The sequence below is a fragment of the Neofelis nebulosa genome, chromosome 1, assembly GCF_028018385.1.
Source record: "Neofelis nebulosa isolate mNeoNeb1 chromosome 1, mNeoNeb1.pri, whole genome shotgun sequence".
In the NCBI taxonomy this organism is placed as follows: domain Eukaryota; kingdom Metazoa; phylum Chordata; class Mammalia; order Carnivora; family Felidae; genus Neofelis; species Neofelis nebulosa.
The window spans coordinates 44,158,389-44,178,879 of NC_080782.1; the positions used below are offsets into that span (position 1 = coordinate 44,158,389).

Genomic DNA, 20,491 nt, shown 5'->3' on the forward strand with positions numbered 1-20,491 from the left:
GAGATGATATGCGATGCATGGATTTTTGGGACTTAGCCAAGTGTTTCAAGTTTGGTTTTAAAATCCTTTTCTTAAAACACAAACCAGTTGTTTCTCACATTTAATTGCATAAGTAAAACAATACTGTAATACTCTGATCATATTCACTAGAGGTTACACATTAAAAATCTGGCGTGTCTCAGGGCCCCTGGGTGGCTCAGTCGCCTAAGTGTCTGACTCTTGACCTCGGCTCAGGTCGTGATCTCCCGGTTTGTGGGTTCAGGCCCCACATCAGGTTCTGCAGAGCCTGCTGGGGATTTCCCTCTCACACACACAAAATAAATAAACTTAAAAAAATTGGTGTCTTTTTAATGATTTTTTTAAAACATGCGTTCATATTTATTGGGAAGAGAAATCTTCCCTCTGCCTACTTAGGCCGGGTGGGGGCGAGGGGAGGCAGAGGCTGGGGATGAACTGACAATGGATTAACCGGACAAAAGACAGTTTATTTAGGGTTAGGGAACCTTCAGATGAGTTGGCTCCTCCCAGAACAGCCAAAGATAGGGGTCCACATGCCTATCTCATAGGGTGAAAGGAGTGGGCAGAAAGAGCATCTATGTAAGAACAAGTGGAAGTCATAACTGGTTCCTATCATTTATTTAAGGAATTTGTCTGTGATGATGGTTAGTCTTTTTTTCTGGTTGAAAACCTTCCAGAGAGGGGATTTATAGAGGCTGTACTTCTTCTGGGATCCTCCTTAATTCAGCGATGGACGTTTAGACAAGGGTTTATTTTTCCCTTCCCTGTGGCTGCTGTTTGTTCAAATTTAGTTTAAAATAATTTTTATGCCACCGAGGCACACTTTGAATCCTCCATTATTCAACAATGATTAAGCTCTTACCCAATAAATAATATTAAATATCAGTGCTGGCAGCAAAGGAAACAATCAACAAAACTAAAAGGCAACCAACGGAATGGGAAAAGATATTTGCAAATGACATATCGGACAAAGGGTTAGTATCCAAAATCTATAAAGAGCTCACCAAACTCCACACCTGAAAAACAAATAACCCAGTGAAGAAATGGGCAGAAAACATGAATAGACACTTCTCTAAAGAAGACATCCGGATGGCCAACAGGCACATGAAAAGATGTTCAACGTCGCTCCTTATCAGGGAAATACAAATCAAAACCACACTCAGATATCACCTCACGCCAGTCAGAGTGGCCAAAATGAACAAATCAGGAGACTATAGATGCTGGAGAGGATGTGGAGAAACGGGAACCCTCTTGCACTGTTGGTGGGAATGCAAATTGGTGCAGCCGCTCTGGAAAGCAGTGTGGAGGTTCCTCAGAAAATTAAAAATGACCCAGCAATAGCACTGCTAGGAATTTACCCAAGGGATACAGGAGTACTGATGCAAAAGGGCACTTGTACCCCAATGTTTATAGCAGCACTCTCAACAATAGCCAAATTATGGAAAGAGCCTAAATGTCCATCAACTGATGAATGGATAAAGAAATTGTGGTTTATATACACAATGGAATACTACGTGGCAATGAGAAAGAATGAAATATGGCCTTTTGTAGCAACGTGGATGGAACTGGAGAGTGTTATCTAAGTGAAATAAGCCATATAGAGAAAGACAGATACCATATGGTTTCACTCTTATGTGGATCCTGAGAAACTTAACAGAAACCCATGGGGGAAGGGAAGAAAAAAAAAAAAAGAGGTTAGAGTGGAAGAGAGCCAAAGCATAAGAGACTCTTGAAAACTGAGAACAAACTGAGGGTTGATGGGGGGTGGGAGGGAGGGGAGGGTGGGTGATGGGTATTGAGGAGGGCACCTTTTGGGATGAGCACTGGGTGTTGTATGGAAATCAATTTGACAATAAACTTCATATATTGAAAATAAATAAATAAACAAATAAATATCAGTGCTGGGAACTGTCCCATCTGTTTGGGACGCATCAACGTACAAAAAGACAGAAATTAAACACACACATACACACACACACACACACACACACACCTTGTGGGGGGGGGGGGATGGGCTCAGTGGGTAACGGGCACTAAGGAATCTACTCCTGAAATCATTGTTGCACTAGATGCTAACTAACTTGGATGCAAACTTTAAAAATAAATTAAATTAAAAAAACTTTTTAGAGCTAACATTTTAATAATTAACACAACTATAAGCACCTCTTACTTGCAAACAATTAGAATGTGAAATTATTTATAGGGGAAAGGGGTCTTCAGCTGGAACAAGATTGCAGGGGCTCGTTAAAAGAGTATCTTCTCCAGGTTTTACATCCATGTCAGAAAACATCTAACAGACACTAGCAGCTAAGGATTTTGAACTTATCCATTTTTTAGTAGGATATCTTACAGGTGTGGGCTTCTACATTCCCTGTTTGACCTGTTGGCAGATTTTCACCAAGAAAGCCCAAAAGCCTCCCCCGGGCCTGCTGTGGAGGAGTGTGGTGTATCAGAACCGCAACAGGTCTGGAAGGCAGGGTTCTGGCTTCCCCTTGTGTGGCCTTGGGGAAGTCCCTAACCTCCTTCTCAGCCTGTTGCCTCCTCTGCAGAATGGGGATAAATGCCATCTATCTTTGTAGGTAGCATGGCGCACACTGCAGACGGTGTTAAAGTTTTAAACTGGTTTATGTCCCTAGATAACAGAGTTAATTGATGTAAAGCCCTTAGAAAAGTTATCTTTATTGTTACTTCAATTTATTTCCTCATTTGTGCTGATTGAGGCAATGCATTCAGAAGCTGGAGGCCTCAGGAACTCTTATCTTCGAGGACAAAGTCCTTGATCTCTAAGGTTCCAAATGGTAGTGTCCCTGATTCCTGGGGTAAACTGGGGACAAATCACTTTAAAGAAAGAAAACCAGTGTCCGTTGAATTGCATAGGTTGGTCCAGTACAGTAAGAAGCAAGAATCTCCCTGAGAAGGAGTCTTAGAATCACAATTAAAAGGAACTTTAGAGCGGTGCCTGGGTGGCTCAGTCGGTTAAGCGTCCCACTTCCGCTCAGGTCATGATCTCACGGTTTGTGGGTTCAAGCTCTGCATTGGGCTCTGTGCTGACAGCTCAGAGCCTGGAGCCTGCTTCGGATTCTGTGTCTCCCTCCCTCTCTGCCCCTCCCCTGCTTGTGCGCGCGCACTCTCTCTCTCAAAAATAAAACATTAAAGGAGACAGGGATAGCTGGGGAATACCACACTCCACACAGAAATCTCTGTCATCTCCTTCGCCCCTGCTAAAACACCTGCACAAATGGGGTGCCCTGGATCATGGGGCCTGGAGCATGAGGAGGGCTGCCAGGGGGTGACCGCGGCCAGCTGAAGCCCAGGGGGCAAGTCCAGCTCACTGCTGCCAGTGGGAACGTGAGCCTAGGCTTGCCAAATCATTTTGTTTCCTCCCGCCCAATGTTAGAAGTCTGGATGTATATCAGATCTCAGGCATTTTAAACGTTGGCTGAAATTTATACAACACTCAGGCTCAAACAACATACCTCTGCTATCCGATTAGACTCACTGGCCACAAACCTCTGTCTTGGAGGGTGTTGGCTCTGGACTCAGATGATGTGGGTTCAAATCCAAGTTCTGGCACCTCCTGGCCAATTATTTACTGCTCCCTGCTTTAGTTTTCTCCTTTGTAAAGTGAAGTGTATCATAGTCCTACCTCATTAGGGTTCCTGAGGGGCTGAATAAAATACTATGAAATACGGCCTATGGGGTGCCTAGGTGGCTCAGTCGGTTGAGTGTCCAACTTCGGCTCAGGTCATGATCTTATGGTCTATGAGTTCGAGCCCTGCGTCGGGCTCTGTGCTGACAGCTCGGAGCCTGCAGCCTGCTTTGGATTCTGTGTCTCCCTCTCTCTCTGCCCCTCCCCCACTCATGCTCTGTCTCTCTCTCTCTGTCAAAAATAAATAAACATTAAAAAAAAGAGCACAGTGGCTGGTACACAGTAGGTATTTAATATCAGTTCTTATGATGATGATTATTGTTCAATAAGCTGTGTCACTCCCTCAGGCTGGACACCTGCGAATCTGACTAATTAGGTACCTGTAAGAATTAGGTTGTCCCTGAGGCTTACATGAGTTACTACTTGTAAAGTATGGTCCTTGAAATACAATTAGTGCTCAAACAATGCTGGTTATCGTGATTATCCTTTACCATCTGGCTGATTCCTGATAGCCCTCAGGGAAAGAGCACCATTTTGCTGTGCCTTGTACTCACATGTCAGGCAGACCATGGCAAGGCGGATGGACAGGTCCAGAGGCAGTGCCCAGCGCTTTGACACCTGCGAGGTGGCAAAGGGGATGATGATTTCTGCAGGGACGTAGAACTGCAGGGCATAAGTGCACAGGATACCCACGATGTACAAGAGCTTGACTGACTGGTACAGCCTGCGGGACAAAGCAGAGCAATGCTCCCTGAGGCCACTGTGCTCTGATGCCTGGGCCCTAGGAACATTAACCCCTGACCTTGGGATAGTCCCCGGGGCTGCAGTTTCCTTGTCAACATGATGGGCAGGGGGCTTCTGGGAGCTAAGAGGGAGTCACAGCAGAGCATGCAGTGAAAACTAAAGAATAAAGTATCACGAATTAGAACGGGTCATCTCCAGATAGAATCTTGAGCATGGTTACATGTAACACCTTCACAAGCCACTATCACTTGGTGGTCAAGTTTAGGTTTTAGGAACTACAGGCTCAGGCCAGGTACCCCGTGCAGGGAGACAGAAGTGTTAAGTGGTGAAGACCAAAAACCCTGGGTCTAAAATACTCTCGTCCCTTGTGATCTAATGTCAGTCCTTAGCAATGCTCTGGATTCCCCCAGAGCTCTTGGCACATAACAGGCCCTCAACAAATGCTTCTAGTGGGTTGAGAGAACTGCAGAGTCCCGAACCCTTGCAGGAAGACGCGGTCTACACATAGGGTTGTGTGCAGGCTGGGGGTGAAAGTAACCCTTGTAGGCCTTGGACTGAGGCAGAGACGGTGTGTCGGGTTTTACCAAAGCCTGTTTTGACCTATGGAGGTAGGACTTTTTCCTTTAGTCCACTAATGTGGTAGCTACATCTCACATACTTAAGAAATGAGTGTGTGTGTGTGTGTGTGTGTGTGTGTGTGTTGGGAGCCATTCCTTAGACTAACTTCCACATTTCTGAGTTTCTTGTTCTCATTAGTCCTTCTGCCTGAAACACCACTTACTCCATTTCCACCTGTCCAAATCCCACTGATTTTTTTGAAATTCCCATCTTTTGAGCTGTACTGCACGCCAGATATTTTTAGACATGCCCAGCTTAATCCCCAGGGAAACTCTGCATTATCGATGAAGAAACTGAGGGTCAGAAAGGTTGAGGAAATCACCCATGACCACAAGCTAGAAGGTGGCGCAACAGAGACTTGGGCCCATGAGTGACAGAGTCGTCCTTGTCTGGACAGAGCTGCCTTGTTGGACAAAAAGATTCCCGTTCTGATGGATTTCTTTCCTCAAAGGTTCCCAAAGCCTCTTTGCTACCCTGGAGGGCTCCTTTTTCTGTTCCATTTGTGTCTATATACTACCTATCCCTCCCCCATCCTCGCTGGATCACGAGCTGAGGCAGGTAGCGAAGTTCAAGATCTTAGCCTACTCAGTCGGTGCCTCCCAGCTCCCTCGTGCCTAGACTGGCGTCTCCACGTAATTGGCATGCAGGAAATGCTTGATGCATGACATTATCAACTTGAGAAAGGGGCCCCATTTAGGTAAATGAAGCCTCCAAGTGACCCTTAAAAAGACAAGCCCCCTGTCATTAATGACCTGCCTGGGTGTGGGAGACAGTGCCACACAACGCGATATGGGTTCATGTGTCTATTTAAATCCTGGCGAAGTCTGGGTCAGCTAACCGTTGCATGAATTGGTTGCATTTGAACATAAAATGTTCACAGTGGTCGTCCCAAATTGGTCCTTGCTTCACTACTTTTTTCTTCTACTCTGACCGGGAGGATGTATACCCTTGGCTGTGGCAAGGAAGGCTTGGTAGCATAGGCCTTAGGAAGTGTCGCTGGAAATGAGTGTTGCTGCCCAACGACTCCTTTCTCTGCCTCTTATTCTCCCCGAAGGCCCCTCCTTTCTCTCCTTGGGTGGCCAAGGACTGTCACTTCTCTCTCTTCCTAAATCCTGTCCTCCATACTAAAGCTATCAAGGCCTCACTCAACACGGGAGGCTGTTGTTCAAAGAGGAGCTCCCTGGACAGAGAAACCAGAGCCCAGGGTGCCAACGACAGTTCTGCTTCTCGCTGTGGAGGCCCTGTAGGCCTCAGTTGCCATCGGTGGAAGGCAGGAGGAAGTAACTCACACATTTCTACCCGGCCCCACGTCCCCCCGACCTGAGGGCCTGTGAAGTTACCAGCAGTTGGGTAGGTTAAGGGTTATGCTGGCCTTGATGTCGTTTCCAAACCGCAGGTAGCCCAGGGCCCCGATGCCAATGTACAGGGCAGTGATGATGGACATTCCCAAAGACAGGATGGCTGGGAAGCGGCGGGCATCCTTCATCTTGTTTTCCAGGGGAAGAACCTACAGAAGCATCATAGCATAAAAAGAGAGAAGGAGAAAGAGGAACATGAACATAAAGAAGAAAGGCATGACACTTCTGAGTATATCCCAACATACCGGAAGCAAGGGCTGGAACTGATATTCATAGCAGCATTATTTCCAAAGCCAAAAGGCAGTAGCAACCCAAGGGTCCAGTGATGGATGAATGGATAAACAAAGACGGTATATACGTACGACGAATATCATTCAGCCTCAAAACAAAAGGAAATTCTGACACATGCCGTAATACGGATGAACCTTGAGGTCATTATTCCGAGTGAAATAAGCTGGTCATAAAATGGCACAAACTGTGTGACTCCGTTTACATGAGGTGCCTGAAGTAGTTAAATTCAGAGAGTCAGAAAGTAGCATGCAGGGTTCATGGAGGGGGGGAGTGAGTGGTTATTGCTCAATGGGTACAGAGTTTCGGTTCTGCAAGAAGAAAAGAATTCTGGGGACGACGGACGGTGGTGGTGGTTGCCCAATAATGTGAATGTAGTTAATGCCACTGAACTCTACACTTAAACATGGTGAAGATGGTAAGTGTTGTGTTAGGTGTATTTTACCACAATAAAAGACGAAGGAAGGAAGGCAGGCCGGCCGGCAGGCCTGGACTCACAAGATGAGCCCTGGAACATTCAGAGCTGGAAGGGCTCTTCAGGTTGTTCAGACCAAGGAGCTCAGTGCCCTGGGGCAGCCCCATCTGGCTAGCAGATGCATTTTGTTAGGCCAGCATAGCCTTTTAGACAATTGAAGGTGAATGCCTTTGGGCACAATATTCTTGCCCCATTCACCAGGCCCGCCTCTCCCCTCACTTTGACACATACCTGGCCTCTTCGCCCACATTGCCCGCTAAAGGCATTTGAGTTTGAGACTTCCGATTCTAGCGCATTTGCTGCTTTCTGTCCAGAAGGGGAGGCTGAGATTCGGCTTACACAGTGAGCCGGTGACAAGAGTTGGGACTGGGGGTTCTTGGTTCCCCAGCAGGACGCTCCCCTGCACACCACGTTCTCAGGATCCTTTTTCCCCATGTGTATATCTGGCCCTAAGAGTGTCCGAGTTGAGACCGCCTACCCGGAGCCTCACGTCTATCTTTGGAACCAACCTTCTGGCCTTCCATCCCATATACGTTCCTCCTTAGGCTTCTCTCGGCTGACAGTCCGCTTCCATCTTCTTCTCCTTCTCCTTGATCAGGCCGTGGGTAAAGCGCACTCTACACACACCATTAGGCTGATCTGTGCTTCAGTTTCTGTATGTGAAAACTTATCTGTTGGATTTTTTTTTTTTTTTTTTTGAGATTTAAGTGAGTACCGTAATGGCATACAGTAAGGGCTCGGTAAATGTTAACTGTTCTTGTTTTCAATACTGTGAGGACCACATCTCTATGAAGATGGAGCCTATATAATTCTTATTTTGCAGATGAAGACTGCGGCAGACTGGGGCTGTCCCCCAAAGTTGAAGTACTTGCTTCTATCCAATCTTGACTGTACCCCTCCAGCACTGGATATATTTCTTACTCGGTAGGACCTTAGCATCTACTCCCTTGTACCGTTGACTCCTTTTTTTGTCCTATACGCATCCCAGCTCCATGCAAATGGAAAATGCTTGAGGGGAATGCCATGTCAGGGTCATGGTTGTGTCTTTCCACTTTCTTCCAGATGAGGGGCAGGCTCCTAGCTGCGGCAGGTGCTCAGGAAAATGTCTGGGGATTATATGGAAAGCGAACAATCCAACCTGAGTTCTCCCACCCTGCAATACATTTTTGTTTTTAACTTTTTAATGTTTTATTCTTTATTTTTGACAGAGAGAGACAGAGCATGAGCAGGAGAGGGGCAGAGAGAGAGGGAGACACAGAATCTGAAGCAGCTCCAGGCTCTGAGCTGTCAGCACAAAGCCCGATGTGGGGCTTGAAACTCACGAATTGCGAGATCATGACCTGAGCCGAAGTCAGACACTCAACTGACGGAGCCTCCCAGGTGCTCCTGCAATACATTTTTGCTGCATAAATTCTCCAGGCTCACAATGACTTTTTTACTCAGTAGCTGGATTTCTCCTTCTCTCCTTTCTCCTCCCACAATCAATCAAGGAGATAAATGGCCATTCACATAAAGTGGGAAGTCCCTGGACTGGGAGTAAGGAGTGCTTGGTTTTAGCCACAGCTGCAGCTGTTCCCGGCTGGTGACCTGACTCAAGTCCCTTTCCTGTCAGGGCTTAGGCTCCTCTTCTGTAAAGTTGGAGACTAGGCTAGAAGATTTCTAGTGGTAATCTGAACTCTGATACTGATCATCATTAGTATCTAGTAGGTGTTTGATACTTACTGAACAATTACTTCCATCATTAGCTGGGGAATTAGAGTTCAGAGAGTAACCCGTGGCTGAAGTAAGATTCCAGCATAGTCTGCCTCCAAAGTCATTTACTCAACCATGGCACTCTGCTTTTTGCCATGAGTATCCAACATCCTAAATATAAAGTGCTTCCATTTCCATTAAGATGGTGTAAGCACGTTCCACCATAGCTCTCTTCCTGATTAAAACTAAAAGCCCTGGGCAGGATACACAAAACAACTACCCAAGGACTCTGAAAAGTATGAAGAGGGTCCCTACTTTTTTGTTTCCTTTTTTACTCTCAACACCACACTCCCAGGGCAAGTCCCCATCACAAAGCAGCATCTTGGTGGACCAGTGACTGTGGTGGTCACACAGGCACCTAAAAATCTGACGCAAGCTTTTCTCTTTGAGCAAAGGAAGTAGGGGAGGGGGATTTGGGGGTCTATAGAATGTAGGGGTAAATCAGCACTGGTATATAATTTGCAGGGTCTAGTGCAAAATGATAATGCAGGGCACCTTGTTCAAAAATCAAGAATTTCAAGATGATGAAGGCAGAGCATTAAACCATGTACGGGATCCTTCCAACGGCAGGTCTCTATGTGATTGCACAGGTTGCATGTCCATGAAGAAGGCCCTGGAAGGAATCCCTACTCATTCATTCATTCATTCATTCGTTTTTATTTTAGTTTTTCCCTCTCTTTTCTCTCAGTGCTTAACCCCAGTCAGACTCAGTCACAGGAAGTGTGCATAACACTATAGGGAGGCTAAAACCCTAGCTTTCTAGCCAGAGAACCAGAAAAAAAAAAGCCACTGGAAGCTGATGAGTGTGCAGGAAAACATGGATAGGAGGATGCTGGAGAAACTGATCTCCTGCATCTGTGGGTGAAGTCCTGGGCTCAGCCCTAAGTTGTGCATGTATGGAATTGTGATGTGAAAGATCAAAACATTATTTAAAGAAATGAAAGAAGGCCCAAATAAATGGAAAGACATCCCATGTTCATGGAGGACAATACTGTGAAGATGCAAAGGCAATTCAATGGAGAATGAACAGTCTTTTCAACAGATGATGCTGGAACAATTGGCCATCCTATTAAACAAAAATGAACTCCCATGTATAAACATCTTTATAAAAAATTAACTCAGAATGGATCACAGATCTAAATGTATGATAAAATTATAAAATATTTAAAAGAAAATATAGGGGAAAATCTTTGTGGACTTATGTTAGGGAAAGTGGTTTTAGATAGAACATCAAAAGCAGGATCCATAAAACTAAAATTTTGATCTATTGGACTTCATCAAATTTTAAATCTTTTGCTCTATGAAAGGCACTGCTAAGAGAATGAAAAGACAAGCTACAGACTACAGAAAATATTTGCAAATTATATATCCAATAAAGGACTTGCATTTGGAATATGTATAGAATTCTTACATTTCAACAACTGTTAGGTCATTTCCAGTTTATGACTATTATGAACAATGTTGCCATTGTCATAAATTGGAAACAACCTAGCTGCTCTTCAACAGGTAAACTGATAAACAAATCGCGGTATTGCCCACACAGTGGATGTTCAGCCATCGAAAGCAAGGAGCTATTGATGGATGCAACAACACAGACGATCTTTAAAAAAAAAAAAAAAAAAAAAAAAAAAAAAAAATATATATATATATATATATATATATATATATATATATAAAGTTTATTTGAGAGAGAGAGAGAGAGAGAGAAAGGGCACTCATGTGCATGTATGCACAAGCAGGGGAGGGGCAGAGAGTGAGACAGGGAGAGAGAGAGGATCGCAAGCTCCGATGCGTGGCTCGAACTCACGAACAGTGAGATCATGACCTGAGCCGAAATCAAGAGTTGGGCGTTTACTCAGCTGAGCCACCCAGACGCCCCACAACACAGATAATCTTACGTGCAGTCTCAAAAGGTTACATACAGCATGACCCCATGTGTATGACATTCGGGAAACAATAAAACAATAGAGACAGAGAATAGAAAGAGGGTGGTTGCCAGGGGTCAGTGGCGGGGCGGGGGCGGGGGGGAGAGCGGACTACAATGGGAGCAGCACAAGGGTTTTTTTTTTTTTGTGGTGAGGGAGTTGTTCTGTGTCCTGATTGTGGTGTATCTATGACTCTATGCATTTCCCAAACTTAGAGAAATGTACACCCCCCCCAAGTGAATTGCACTGTATGTAAACTAAAAGTAAACAAAAATTACATGCACAGCACTTCCCTTCCTCAAGTGTGGAAGCACAAACTATATAATAATCCATCGTAAACGTGTAGTACTTTCCAGCTTAAAACTCCTTTTGTTTGCTTCATTACATCCTGTAAATTGTATACCTCCGTTTGCCTTGCTTTTAAAAGATTAGGAAACACATGTTGGCATGAAGATAAATGTTTAATAGATGTATTGGGACAAGAGGTTACTTTCTCCTATGTGCACACAGAAACCCAGAAACCCAGAGCTCCCGGCTCCTGCTCAGAAGGCCACCCACAGCACCGGGAAAGGCTACCCCAATTCCAACCTTACCACGCCAATGCTTTCAAATGAAAAAATGGCTGTTCCAAAGAACAGAGGATAGGTCTTCCAACTCGCTACCAGTGGCAACCGGCTGGGGTCTGGAATTTCCTACGGGAGAGAGAAATGTAGTAGGACCTTTATTCTTAAAGCGTGTTTGGGCTCATTTAAGAGGGGAATATTCTGACAGTAAATCTAAATTAAAAAACAAAAACAAAAACAAAAACGAATGTCAAGAAATTCAGAAAACTTCAAAAGGAAGTAGGCACCAAAGCTGATTTTAACACCACACGATACCGAAGAGCCAGAGGAAAGAGACATTGAGGTATTCAAAGTACTGAAGGGTCAGGACCTCATGATGTGAGTATGGCTTACCAGAATCCTCCAAAAGAAAATCTTACACACCACAGGTTGGTAACAGCCTGAAATGCCCTTGGACACTTGGTATGTACCAGAGGTTAGGGGTGACACAAAGTGCTGTGTCTATAGTTTCAGTGATATTCTAGGGAGTCCAAAGTAGTTAGATAGATATGAAAGTCCCCTTTTATAGATCCTCAATGAGTTATAAATTGAAGGGAAGAAAAGTACTGGAATAAATATTTTATGTGCCCTGTGACCTGGAATGTGACACCAATTACAGAGCTATTTCTCTAACTGGGCCACCTCAGGAATGGTCTAAAAATGACTCGAAGGTAGCTATCTCATTAGGAAATTCACTTTTGTAGGATTTATTAATATATTGTCTTAAGGAATATAAGACTGATTTGTAGTCCTCCTACAATACTTAACTAATTTGTTATTTTTATTAAATTTCATGGACAAGATAATTTTTTTCTTGTGACTTCTGAAAGAGAATAACATCTGAAAGGTATGAGGTAGGCCAAGGGTTTAAATTTCTATGCAGCCTTGTCTAATAAATACAATTAGAAAGGATGGAAAAGTAGAAATTGAGGGAAAAATCAATATCCATAATTCAACCTCAAAGGCATCATAATTTGCATTGTGACAGATTTGCTTGTGGTCTTCTGAGATTAGTCTCTGTGATAATAGGATCCAGTAGGGGATCCTATTTTTCATTTGCCTTTTGCTGCTATCTAACCATTAGAGGAATGGTCTGTAGTTCACCAATCAAGATGTTTTCCTTACAGAGTATAATTTTTTTCAAAGCCCAGAATTTGACAAGTATTGGAGAAGCAATGTAAAAGAGGAGATACCGAGAAGAAGGAGACTGCGCAGAGACACCTTTGCGGAAAAAATGGTACAATGGTACTCGGCTGGAGAGTCAGGTACATACCTACCCTCAGGGCTGGCTCTAGGCAGGTATCTAGAGAAAAGTCTCTGCCCACTGGAGGGGTCAGGTGTGTGGTGTGCACTAACCTGGGCAATATACTGGGTGATGATGATCAAGCTGACCAGCATGCTGATGTTGGCCAACATGGAGAAGACGGTCAAGACCCTGAGATTCCGGATGAGGACCAGCAGCACCAGGAAGGGCAGGAAGGCAAGCATGTAGAGTCGAGAGTCCATGGTGGGCGTCAGAATCACTGTCTCATTGTAATGGCAGTTGTTGGTGGTGCCATTAACTGCTTCCACTACCTGAGGAAGAAATGGGAAAAGCAAGGGGGAAGATTCAATGTATCTGTTGGCCACACGATGAGCTTAGTGCGTGGTCCATAATCAAATCCCTCACAAAGAACTGGAATGTCTCACACGCCAGGGCCTCACAATGAGTTAGGGTGGGTGTCTCTTTTGCTTATAACCAAAAAACCCATCACTTACTGTTTCTTAATTGGACCAATACTGGCATTCTGAGTGAGAGAATTATTCTTTGTCAGGACTGCATTCACTGCAGGACATTTAGCATCCCTGCACCCCACCCAATAAAAGCTATTTGCATCCCCCAATCATTGTGATGCACAAGAAACACCCCTCTGCACACAATACAAACATCCCCTGGTAAAGTCAGGGGGAATGGGAGAGAAGAGGGTTGGTACTACCCTCATTTAGAATCAGCCTGAATTAACTGATACAGTTGTATTCTGCAAGCAGTACAATTAGAACAATTAGAAACTAGAGTTAGGCAAGAAGAAAACGTAAAGGCAATGACAATCTCAGTACCCGTTGGTAGCCAGGGTAATGCCCTGGAATATATTCATCTATGCATTTTCTTGTCTTTTTTTAAAAAAGTGTTTAAATGTTCTTATTTTTGAGAGAGAGAGAGAGAGAGAAAGAGAGAGAGAGAGAGCACGCATACATGGGGGAGGGGCAGAGAGAGAGGGAGACACAGAATCCGAAGCAGGCTCCAGGCTCTGAGCTGTCAGCACAGAGCTCGACGCAGGGCTCAAACCCATGAACCCTGAGATCATGACCTGAGCTGAAGTCGGACGCTTAACCTACCAAGCCACCTAGGTGCTCCCCATTTATGCATTTTCTATACCATATCACAAATTACATGTATCATATGCATCCTTTCCATTTTATAAGACTGCAATCACAGCATATGCTCTTATTTTGAAGTCTCCTTTTCATTTAATATACCACAGCTACTTGAATGAATGATTAAGTCTATTTTTTTTCTGATTCCTCACTACAATAGGAAAAATATTTGGCACATTAGCCAGCACTCATGGTCCTCTATACTGGGCACCATTCAATCTGGAAGGCTCTTCCTCTCCCAAAGCCTACACCTTCTACAACCAGTTTTATTGCCTCTCCTGGGCAAGTCCTGCACATTCCTGCCTCCAGGTGTTCATGCCTCCCTTCTTGGCTGCCAGAACCTCTCCTCCAACCTTCCTTCAATACCCAGCCCAGATGGACCTCCACAAGGGAGACCTCCCTTGCTCTAATGATCTTTTCTGCCCCCACGTATTTTGCCCGTTAAGTTCACAATTAAGCAGCCCTGCCCTCAGAGTGTTGTCAGTGGTGTCCTGACCCAGCACCACAATACACTGATGCTAACTTTTTATTTTTTAGAACACATTCTACTGAGCCTGCAAACTCTTCAAGTGAATGCTTGCTATGTCTTTAGACAGAGATGATAACGTTCAGCAGACTGATTTCTAAGCGGCCATCTGATGACGTGTTTTAAGAGCCTTCAAACAATCAAACTCTTTGATCCCATAATTTTACCTTAAGGAATATATGTTAAGGAAATAAAGGGGTATACAAACATTGCCACAGATTTTAGTAGAAAAACAAAGGGAAAAAAAGAAAATATCCAACGACAGAAGACTAAGTCATGGCTAATCTGTGTGATGAAATATGAAACTAGCAGAAGTTATATTTAAAAATATAAGGACAGGGGCACCTGGGTGGCTCAGTCGGTTAAGCGTCCGACTTCAGCTCAGGTCGTGATCTCGCGGTCCATGAGTTCCAGCCCTGCATCGGGCTCTGTGCTGACAGCTCAGAGCCTGGAGCCTGTTTCAGATTCTGTGTCTCCCTCTCTCTGACCCTCCCCCGTTCATGTTGTCTCTCTCTGTCTCACAAATAAATAAAGGTTAAAAAAATTTTAAAAAAATAAATAAATAAAAATAAAAATATAAGGACATTACAAAATGCTCACCAGCTGATACTAACTTAAGACAATAACCTGAGTGGTTGAATTAACAATAATTTTGTTTCATTTTGAAAAGCAATATGGTATGGTGTTCAAGAACTGCAGCTCTGATGTCAAAAGGCCTGGATTTTTGACTGTGCTTCTGTGATCTTGTATACATTATAGTTCATAGCTTTAGTTTTCTCATCTGCGAAATGGGAATAGCCACAGTACCTACTCTGATAAGGCTATGGAGAGAACTGAATGAGGGGAAGCCCATACCATGCTCCCTGTTCCTGACATAGAACAGAGGCTAAGTCTGAATGCTTACTATTTTTTTTCCTTCTGATTTCTTTACATTTCTAAATTTCTAAATCATTGACTAAGGATGGCCTTTGTTACTACCCGTTATTATTTTGCTTATATTGCTACAAGATAACTTCTGGGCTAGATCAAAACAACGTCCTAGAGACAACAACTGTTAAACCGGAGGTTAAGAAGCTAAAGATAGATAAAGATGGTCCAAAGAATGGGGTGCCTGAGTGGCTCAGTCGGTTAAGTGTCCAACTTCAGCTCAGGTCATGATCTCACAGCTCATGGGTTCTAGTCCTATGTCGGGCTCTGTGTTGGCAGCTCAGAGCCTGGAACCTGCTTCAGATTCTGTCTCTGTCTCTCTCTGCCCCTCCCCTGCTCATGCTCTGTGTCTCTCAAAAATAAATAAACATTAAAAAAATTAAAAAAAAAAAAAAGATCGTCCAAAGAAGATTAGATATCATCCAAAAAGAACCATATCCATTTTAGGAAAGTTAAGGGTGATTAAACTCCAAGGCTGGACAACTGACAAAATCCAAGGTTCCCTCCAGCTCAGTTTTAGAGACGGGCTTTGAGAACGGGTCCAAGGTACCGGACCAAGGGTACTATGAAAAAAGTAACCACTTGTAGAACAGACACGTGAACTGGGGGAAGTCTGGGTTCTTTGATAACATCTAATTTAACTTCCTTTGTTGTACAGATGAGGAAACTAGGAGCCCAAGAGAAGAAGCCACATTTGCTGAACAACTAAATGAGGACCCTCCTCTTCCATGTCCTTTTCCCTTCCACCTTCTCTAGAAGACTCTACCTGTTTTAAATTATCAGCCAGAAACACAATGTACACACAGCAGAAGCCCAGCTGGGTGACTATAAGGAAGAAGCTCACGATATGCCTGGAAGAGAAGGGAGAGAGAGAAAACGTGTTATAAAAGATGAGTTGATTTGTCAATTCGATGTCTGTCCCTAGGGCTTGGTGTCCCTGTACCAGCACCCTCCGTTCTGCTACCTCAATCAACAATGGGGCAGTAAGAAGCGAGGTAACGACAGTTCTTTTTAAAAAATGTTTCTCAGCCATCCTCACACTCTCAGCTCAGCAGGTGGTGAGATGCTTCGTGGTTAGGAACCTCCCCCATCCCTGGCTCTGTGGCATTCCTCATAATCGATACTAAATTGATGTAGGGCAGTAGGCACTACATTTTTAATTAGCTATCATTAACATTAAAATTTTTTCCACCAGGTGCCAGACACCTCATTAGGCTCTGAGGAAACACAAATAACACATGGCGCCCTCCTCTAGGGGTTCATAGAGTCGTGGGTGAGATGGACAAAAAAGAATATGGCACCGAGGGCCACGGTGAAAAGGACACTTTCCCCAAATTATAGGGCAGAGAGCCTTCCTAGAAAAACCAATACCTCGGCGGGAATCCCTTGGGGAGGGGAAGAAAGAGAGATAGTTTTAATTTTTTTTTTTTAACGTTTATTTATTTTTGAGACAGAGAGAGACAAAGCATGAACGGGGGAGGGTCAGAGAGAGAGGGAGACACAGAATCGGAAGCAGGCTCCAGGCTCTGAGCCATCAGCCCAGAGCCCGACGTGGGGCTCGAACTCACGGACCGCGAGATCGTGACCCGAGCCGAAGTTGGACGCTTAACCGACTGCGCCACCCAGGCGCCCCAGAAAGAGAGATATTTTTAAAAAGAAGATGAGGAGGAGGAGATGGAGAGGAAGAAGTGAGGAAAGCATTTCAGCAGAGGAATTAGGCAGATTTCTCTGGCCATGTGGAATCCATTGGAGGAGGCAAGACTCAGGATGGGAAGACTGGATAGGAGATTCTTACAAGAACAGAGGTGTCCAGCAGCCTGGACAAAGACAAAGGCATTAAAGAATTTTAAGGCGTACCAGGGATCTAGAACTTAAATAACCTGTTGACCACCTACATCTGGGGGAAAGGGAAAGGAAATGATGAAAGGTGACTGATGGGCTTTGGCTCAGACAACAAAACGAACTGGAAGGAAGGAACAGGTTTGAGGAGAAGGGCATGAATTGACACATTCAGTAACTGAATTATTGAGCCTGAGGTTCCTAGAAGAGACATTCAGGAGACCACTTATATAGACAACTTATATATAAGGAGACCCTTATATAGGGTCTGGAACTGCTGATTTGTCAGTAACAGATAAGGTCTTGAGAAGGCAGGTCAGTGCTGGGGAGTGTGTGGGGGGAGGAGAAGAGACGGCAGAGTTCCAAACCCTAGAGAACACCAATATTTAAAGGGGAGACAGAAACAAAGGAGCCTGCAATGAAAGCAAAGGACTGGCCAGAGAGGTAGATGGGAAACTAGGAGTGGGGAGAGGGTTTAGTAGAAGCCAAGGGAAGAGAGAATGTTTGAAGAAGAGAATAGCCAATTGTACCCACACTGTTGAGAGGCTCTCTAGGGCAAAGAAGGTGCAATAAAGAGGCCTTTTAGGACACTGGTGGAAAGAGCTTCAACAGAAGCATAAGGACAGAAAATCTAGGTGACCCACGGAAGTGGTGTGAACCAGATGTACGGAAGCAAAGTCAGAGGGTGTGCTGTTCTTTCACGGAGCTAAGTGTGAGTCCGGGCTTGATGGGCCCATTCCTTCCATTCATCACTGTAGACCCATTGCCTAGAACACATCCTGACACACTGCAGGCATTCAGTACATATCTGCTGAATAAGCAGCTGCTGAATGTAAGATAGGATGGTTGCTGGAGGATGGTGTGAGGTCCAGGAAACTTTATGAGTTTATTTCATTATTATTATTTTTTTTTTTTTAAATTTTTTTTTCAACGTTTTTTATTTATTTTTGGGACAGAGAGAGACAGAGCATGAACGGGGGAGGGGCAGAGAGAGAGGGAGACACAGAATCGGAAACAGGCTTCAGGCTCCGAGCCATCAGCCCAGAGCCTGACGCGGGGCTCGAACTCACGGACCGCGAGATCGTGACCTGGCTGAAGTCGGACGCTTAACCGACTGCGCCACCCAGGCGCCCCTATTTCATTATTTTTAAGATGGCGGTGCATGAGTGCATTTAAATGTTGAGAGGAAGAGACCACGGATCAAAATAGAAGTTAAGTTATAGGAGAGGGGATGATTCGTGGAGCAAGAGCCCCAAGAAGAGCAGGAAAAGCTGCTTTAACTTCATTTTAATTTTAACTAGGCTCAGGGCACTTGGGTGGCTCGGTCGGTTGAGAGTCCGACTCAGCTCAGGTCATGATCTCATGGTTTGTGAGTTCGAGCCCTGTGTCAGGTTCTGTGCTGACAGCTTAGAGCCTGGAGCCTCCTTCAGATTCTGTGTTTCCCTCTCTCTCTGCCCCTCTCCTGCTCATGTTCTGTCTCTCTCTCAAAACTGAATAAACAGTAAAAAAAATTAAAAAAAATTTTTAACTAGGCTCCACACCCAGTGTGGGGCTTGAACTCATGGCCCTGAGGCTAAGAGTCGCATCTTCTACTGACTGAGCCAGCCAGGTAAATGCTGCTTAATATGTCCCATGATGAGTACAAGGATTTGAGGGGTAAGTGATAGGGGAAGCCTCCTCTTGGGTCACGCTCTGGGAAAGTTCTGGTTATCGTCCCAAAGTCTTCCCTCGTCTGCTCAGAGGCTGAATTTATTGATTCAGTATGTGAACAAGCTTTGGGCCGAAGGAGGCCCCAGACCCATGATGGTCTGTCGACTACATTACATGAGAGGGCACGGCACAGGGACTGTAATGGTGTAGGGTATCCGAATTCAACAGTGACTTTGGCATACATGGTGCTCAGAAAAGAGTACGCAGACAGGGTGGGGACAGGCCTGAAAACAAAAACGGAAGAGTAGATTTAGCCCCAAGTACCACAGAATGGAAGGGGTTGACTTGTCAGTGTCACCCCTGAAAGCAAAAGACAGGAGTTGCCAGAGGAGGACTTCGGCACAGCCAAGGGTCCTTGACATCTTGGTCTTTCTTCCCTTTTCTTCTCATGATAAATTCTCCCTGAGGGACCTCTTCTGACCCCTGCCACCATGGCTGATGACTTCGGTTCTGTATCTCTTGCATGAAGATATGTTCAAATCCATATATATCACTACCCACCTGCCATCTCCACTTGAACTTCAAACTCAACTTGTCCAAAATGGAAGTCCTCAGAAATCTGAGTCAACCTTGCCTTTCCTTTTCCCACAGTCCACGGTGCAAAGCATAACCAAATTCACTTTTCCCTATCCCTATTGCCACCAGCTTGGTCCCAGCTGTTACTGCTATCTGCTTTGATATTGTCAATAGCCTTCTCATGGGTCTCACTAAATCTATGGTTGCTCGCTTACAATGTATTCTCCTAACAGAAGATTTTTTTTAAAGATTTTTAAAAATATTTTTTATTTATGGAGTACTTGGGTAGCTCAGTTGGTTAAGTGTCTGACTTCAGCTCAGGTCATGGTCTCACAGTTTGTGAGTTCGAGCCCCACATTGGGCTCTGTGCTGACAGCTCAGAGCCTGGAGCCTGCTTTGGATTCTGTGTCTCCCTGTCTCTCTGCCCCTCCCCTGCTTGTGCTCTCTCTCTGTCTCAAGAATAAATAAACATTAAAAAAAAAAATTTTTTTTTAATGTTTTTTTATTTGAGAGAGAGATTGAGAGAGTGGGAGTGGGAGAGAGGCAGAAAGAGAGAGAGAGAGAGAGAGAGAGAGAGAGAGAGAGAATCCCAAGTAGGCTCTACACTGGCAGCACAGAGCTCGACGTCGGGCTTGATTCCACAAACCATGAGATCATGACCTGAGTTGAAATCAAGAGTCAGACACTTAACGGACTGAGCTACCCAGGCGTCCCAAAGCCAGAGAGATCTTTAAACAATACAAATATGATCATTTGTCTGATTAACACACTCCGGTGGCTTCCTGGTTGTTTTGAAGAAAAGAACAAAGCCTTTAGGAGGGTCTAAAAGGTACAGGTTGCTTGGGCCCCTGGCTCATTCCTCAGTGTCATCTCCTTGATTCTCTGCCCTCAAGCTACCTAAGTATTTCTGTGCCTTGAAAGTGTCATGCATACTTTCGTGCTTCAGACCTTCACACCCTGCTCTTCCTTCTTCCTGGAAGGCCGTCCAGGCTCCTGCCCACTTCCCCTAGGTAATTCCTCATACTCAAGAATTCTTCCCTTCTGGGCTCATCTCAACTGTTCCATCTTAGGCAGCCCACATGAGCTCATGCGCATCTCCTTACCTGCCCGGTAGCAACTAGTATTTTTT

General features: G+C 44.7%; 1 protein-coding gene and 1 long non-coding RNA gene across 3 annotated transcripts in view; one reads left to right on the forward strand and one right to left on the reverse strand.

The window, feature by feature from the left end:
* SLC36A2 (solute carrier family 36 member 2) overlaps positions 1 to 20,491 on the reverse strand; it is a 28,542-nt gene that overhangs the window by 1,563 nt on the left and 6,488 nt on the right. For both annotated transcript variants that reach the window (XM_058720680.1, XM_058720670.1), the window contains exons 6-10: positions 16,064 to 16,148; positions 12,786 to 13,004; positions 11,421 to 11,519; positions 6,370 to 6,536; positions 4,222 to 4,391 (exon numbers count right to left, since the gene is read on the reverse strand). In XM_058720680.1, the coding sequence (XP_058576663.1) occupies positions 4,222 to 4,391; positions 6,370 to 6,536; positions 11,421 to 11,519; positions 12,786 to 13,004; positions 16,064 to 16,148 (740 nt within the window). The remainder of the gene's footprint in view (positions 1 to 4,221; positions 4,392 to 6,369; positions 6,537 to 11,420; positions 11,520 to 12,785; positions 13,005 to 16,063; positions 16,149 to 20,491) is intronic.
* Positions 12,350 to 16,204, forward strand: LOC131506735 (uncharacterized). The gene is made up of 2 exons (XR_009259116.1): positions 12,350 to 12,694; positions 15,956 to 16,204. It is a non-coding gene; the product is annotated as an uncharacterized LOC131506735 (long non-coding RNA).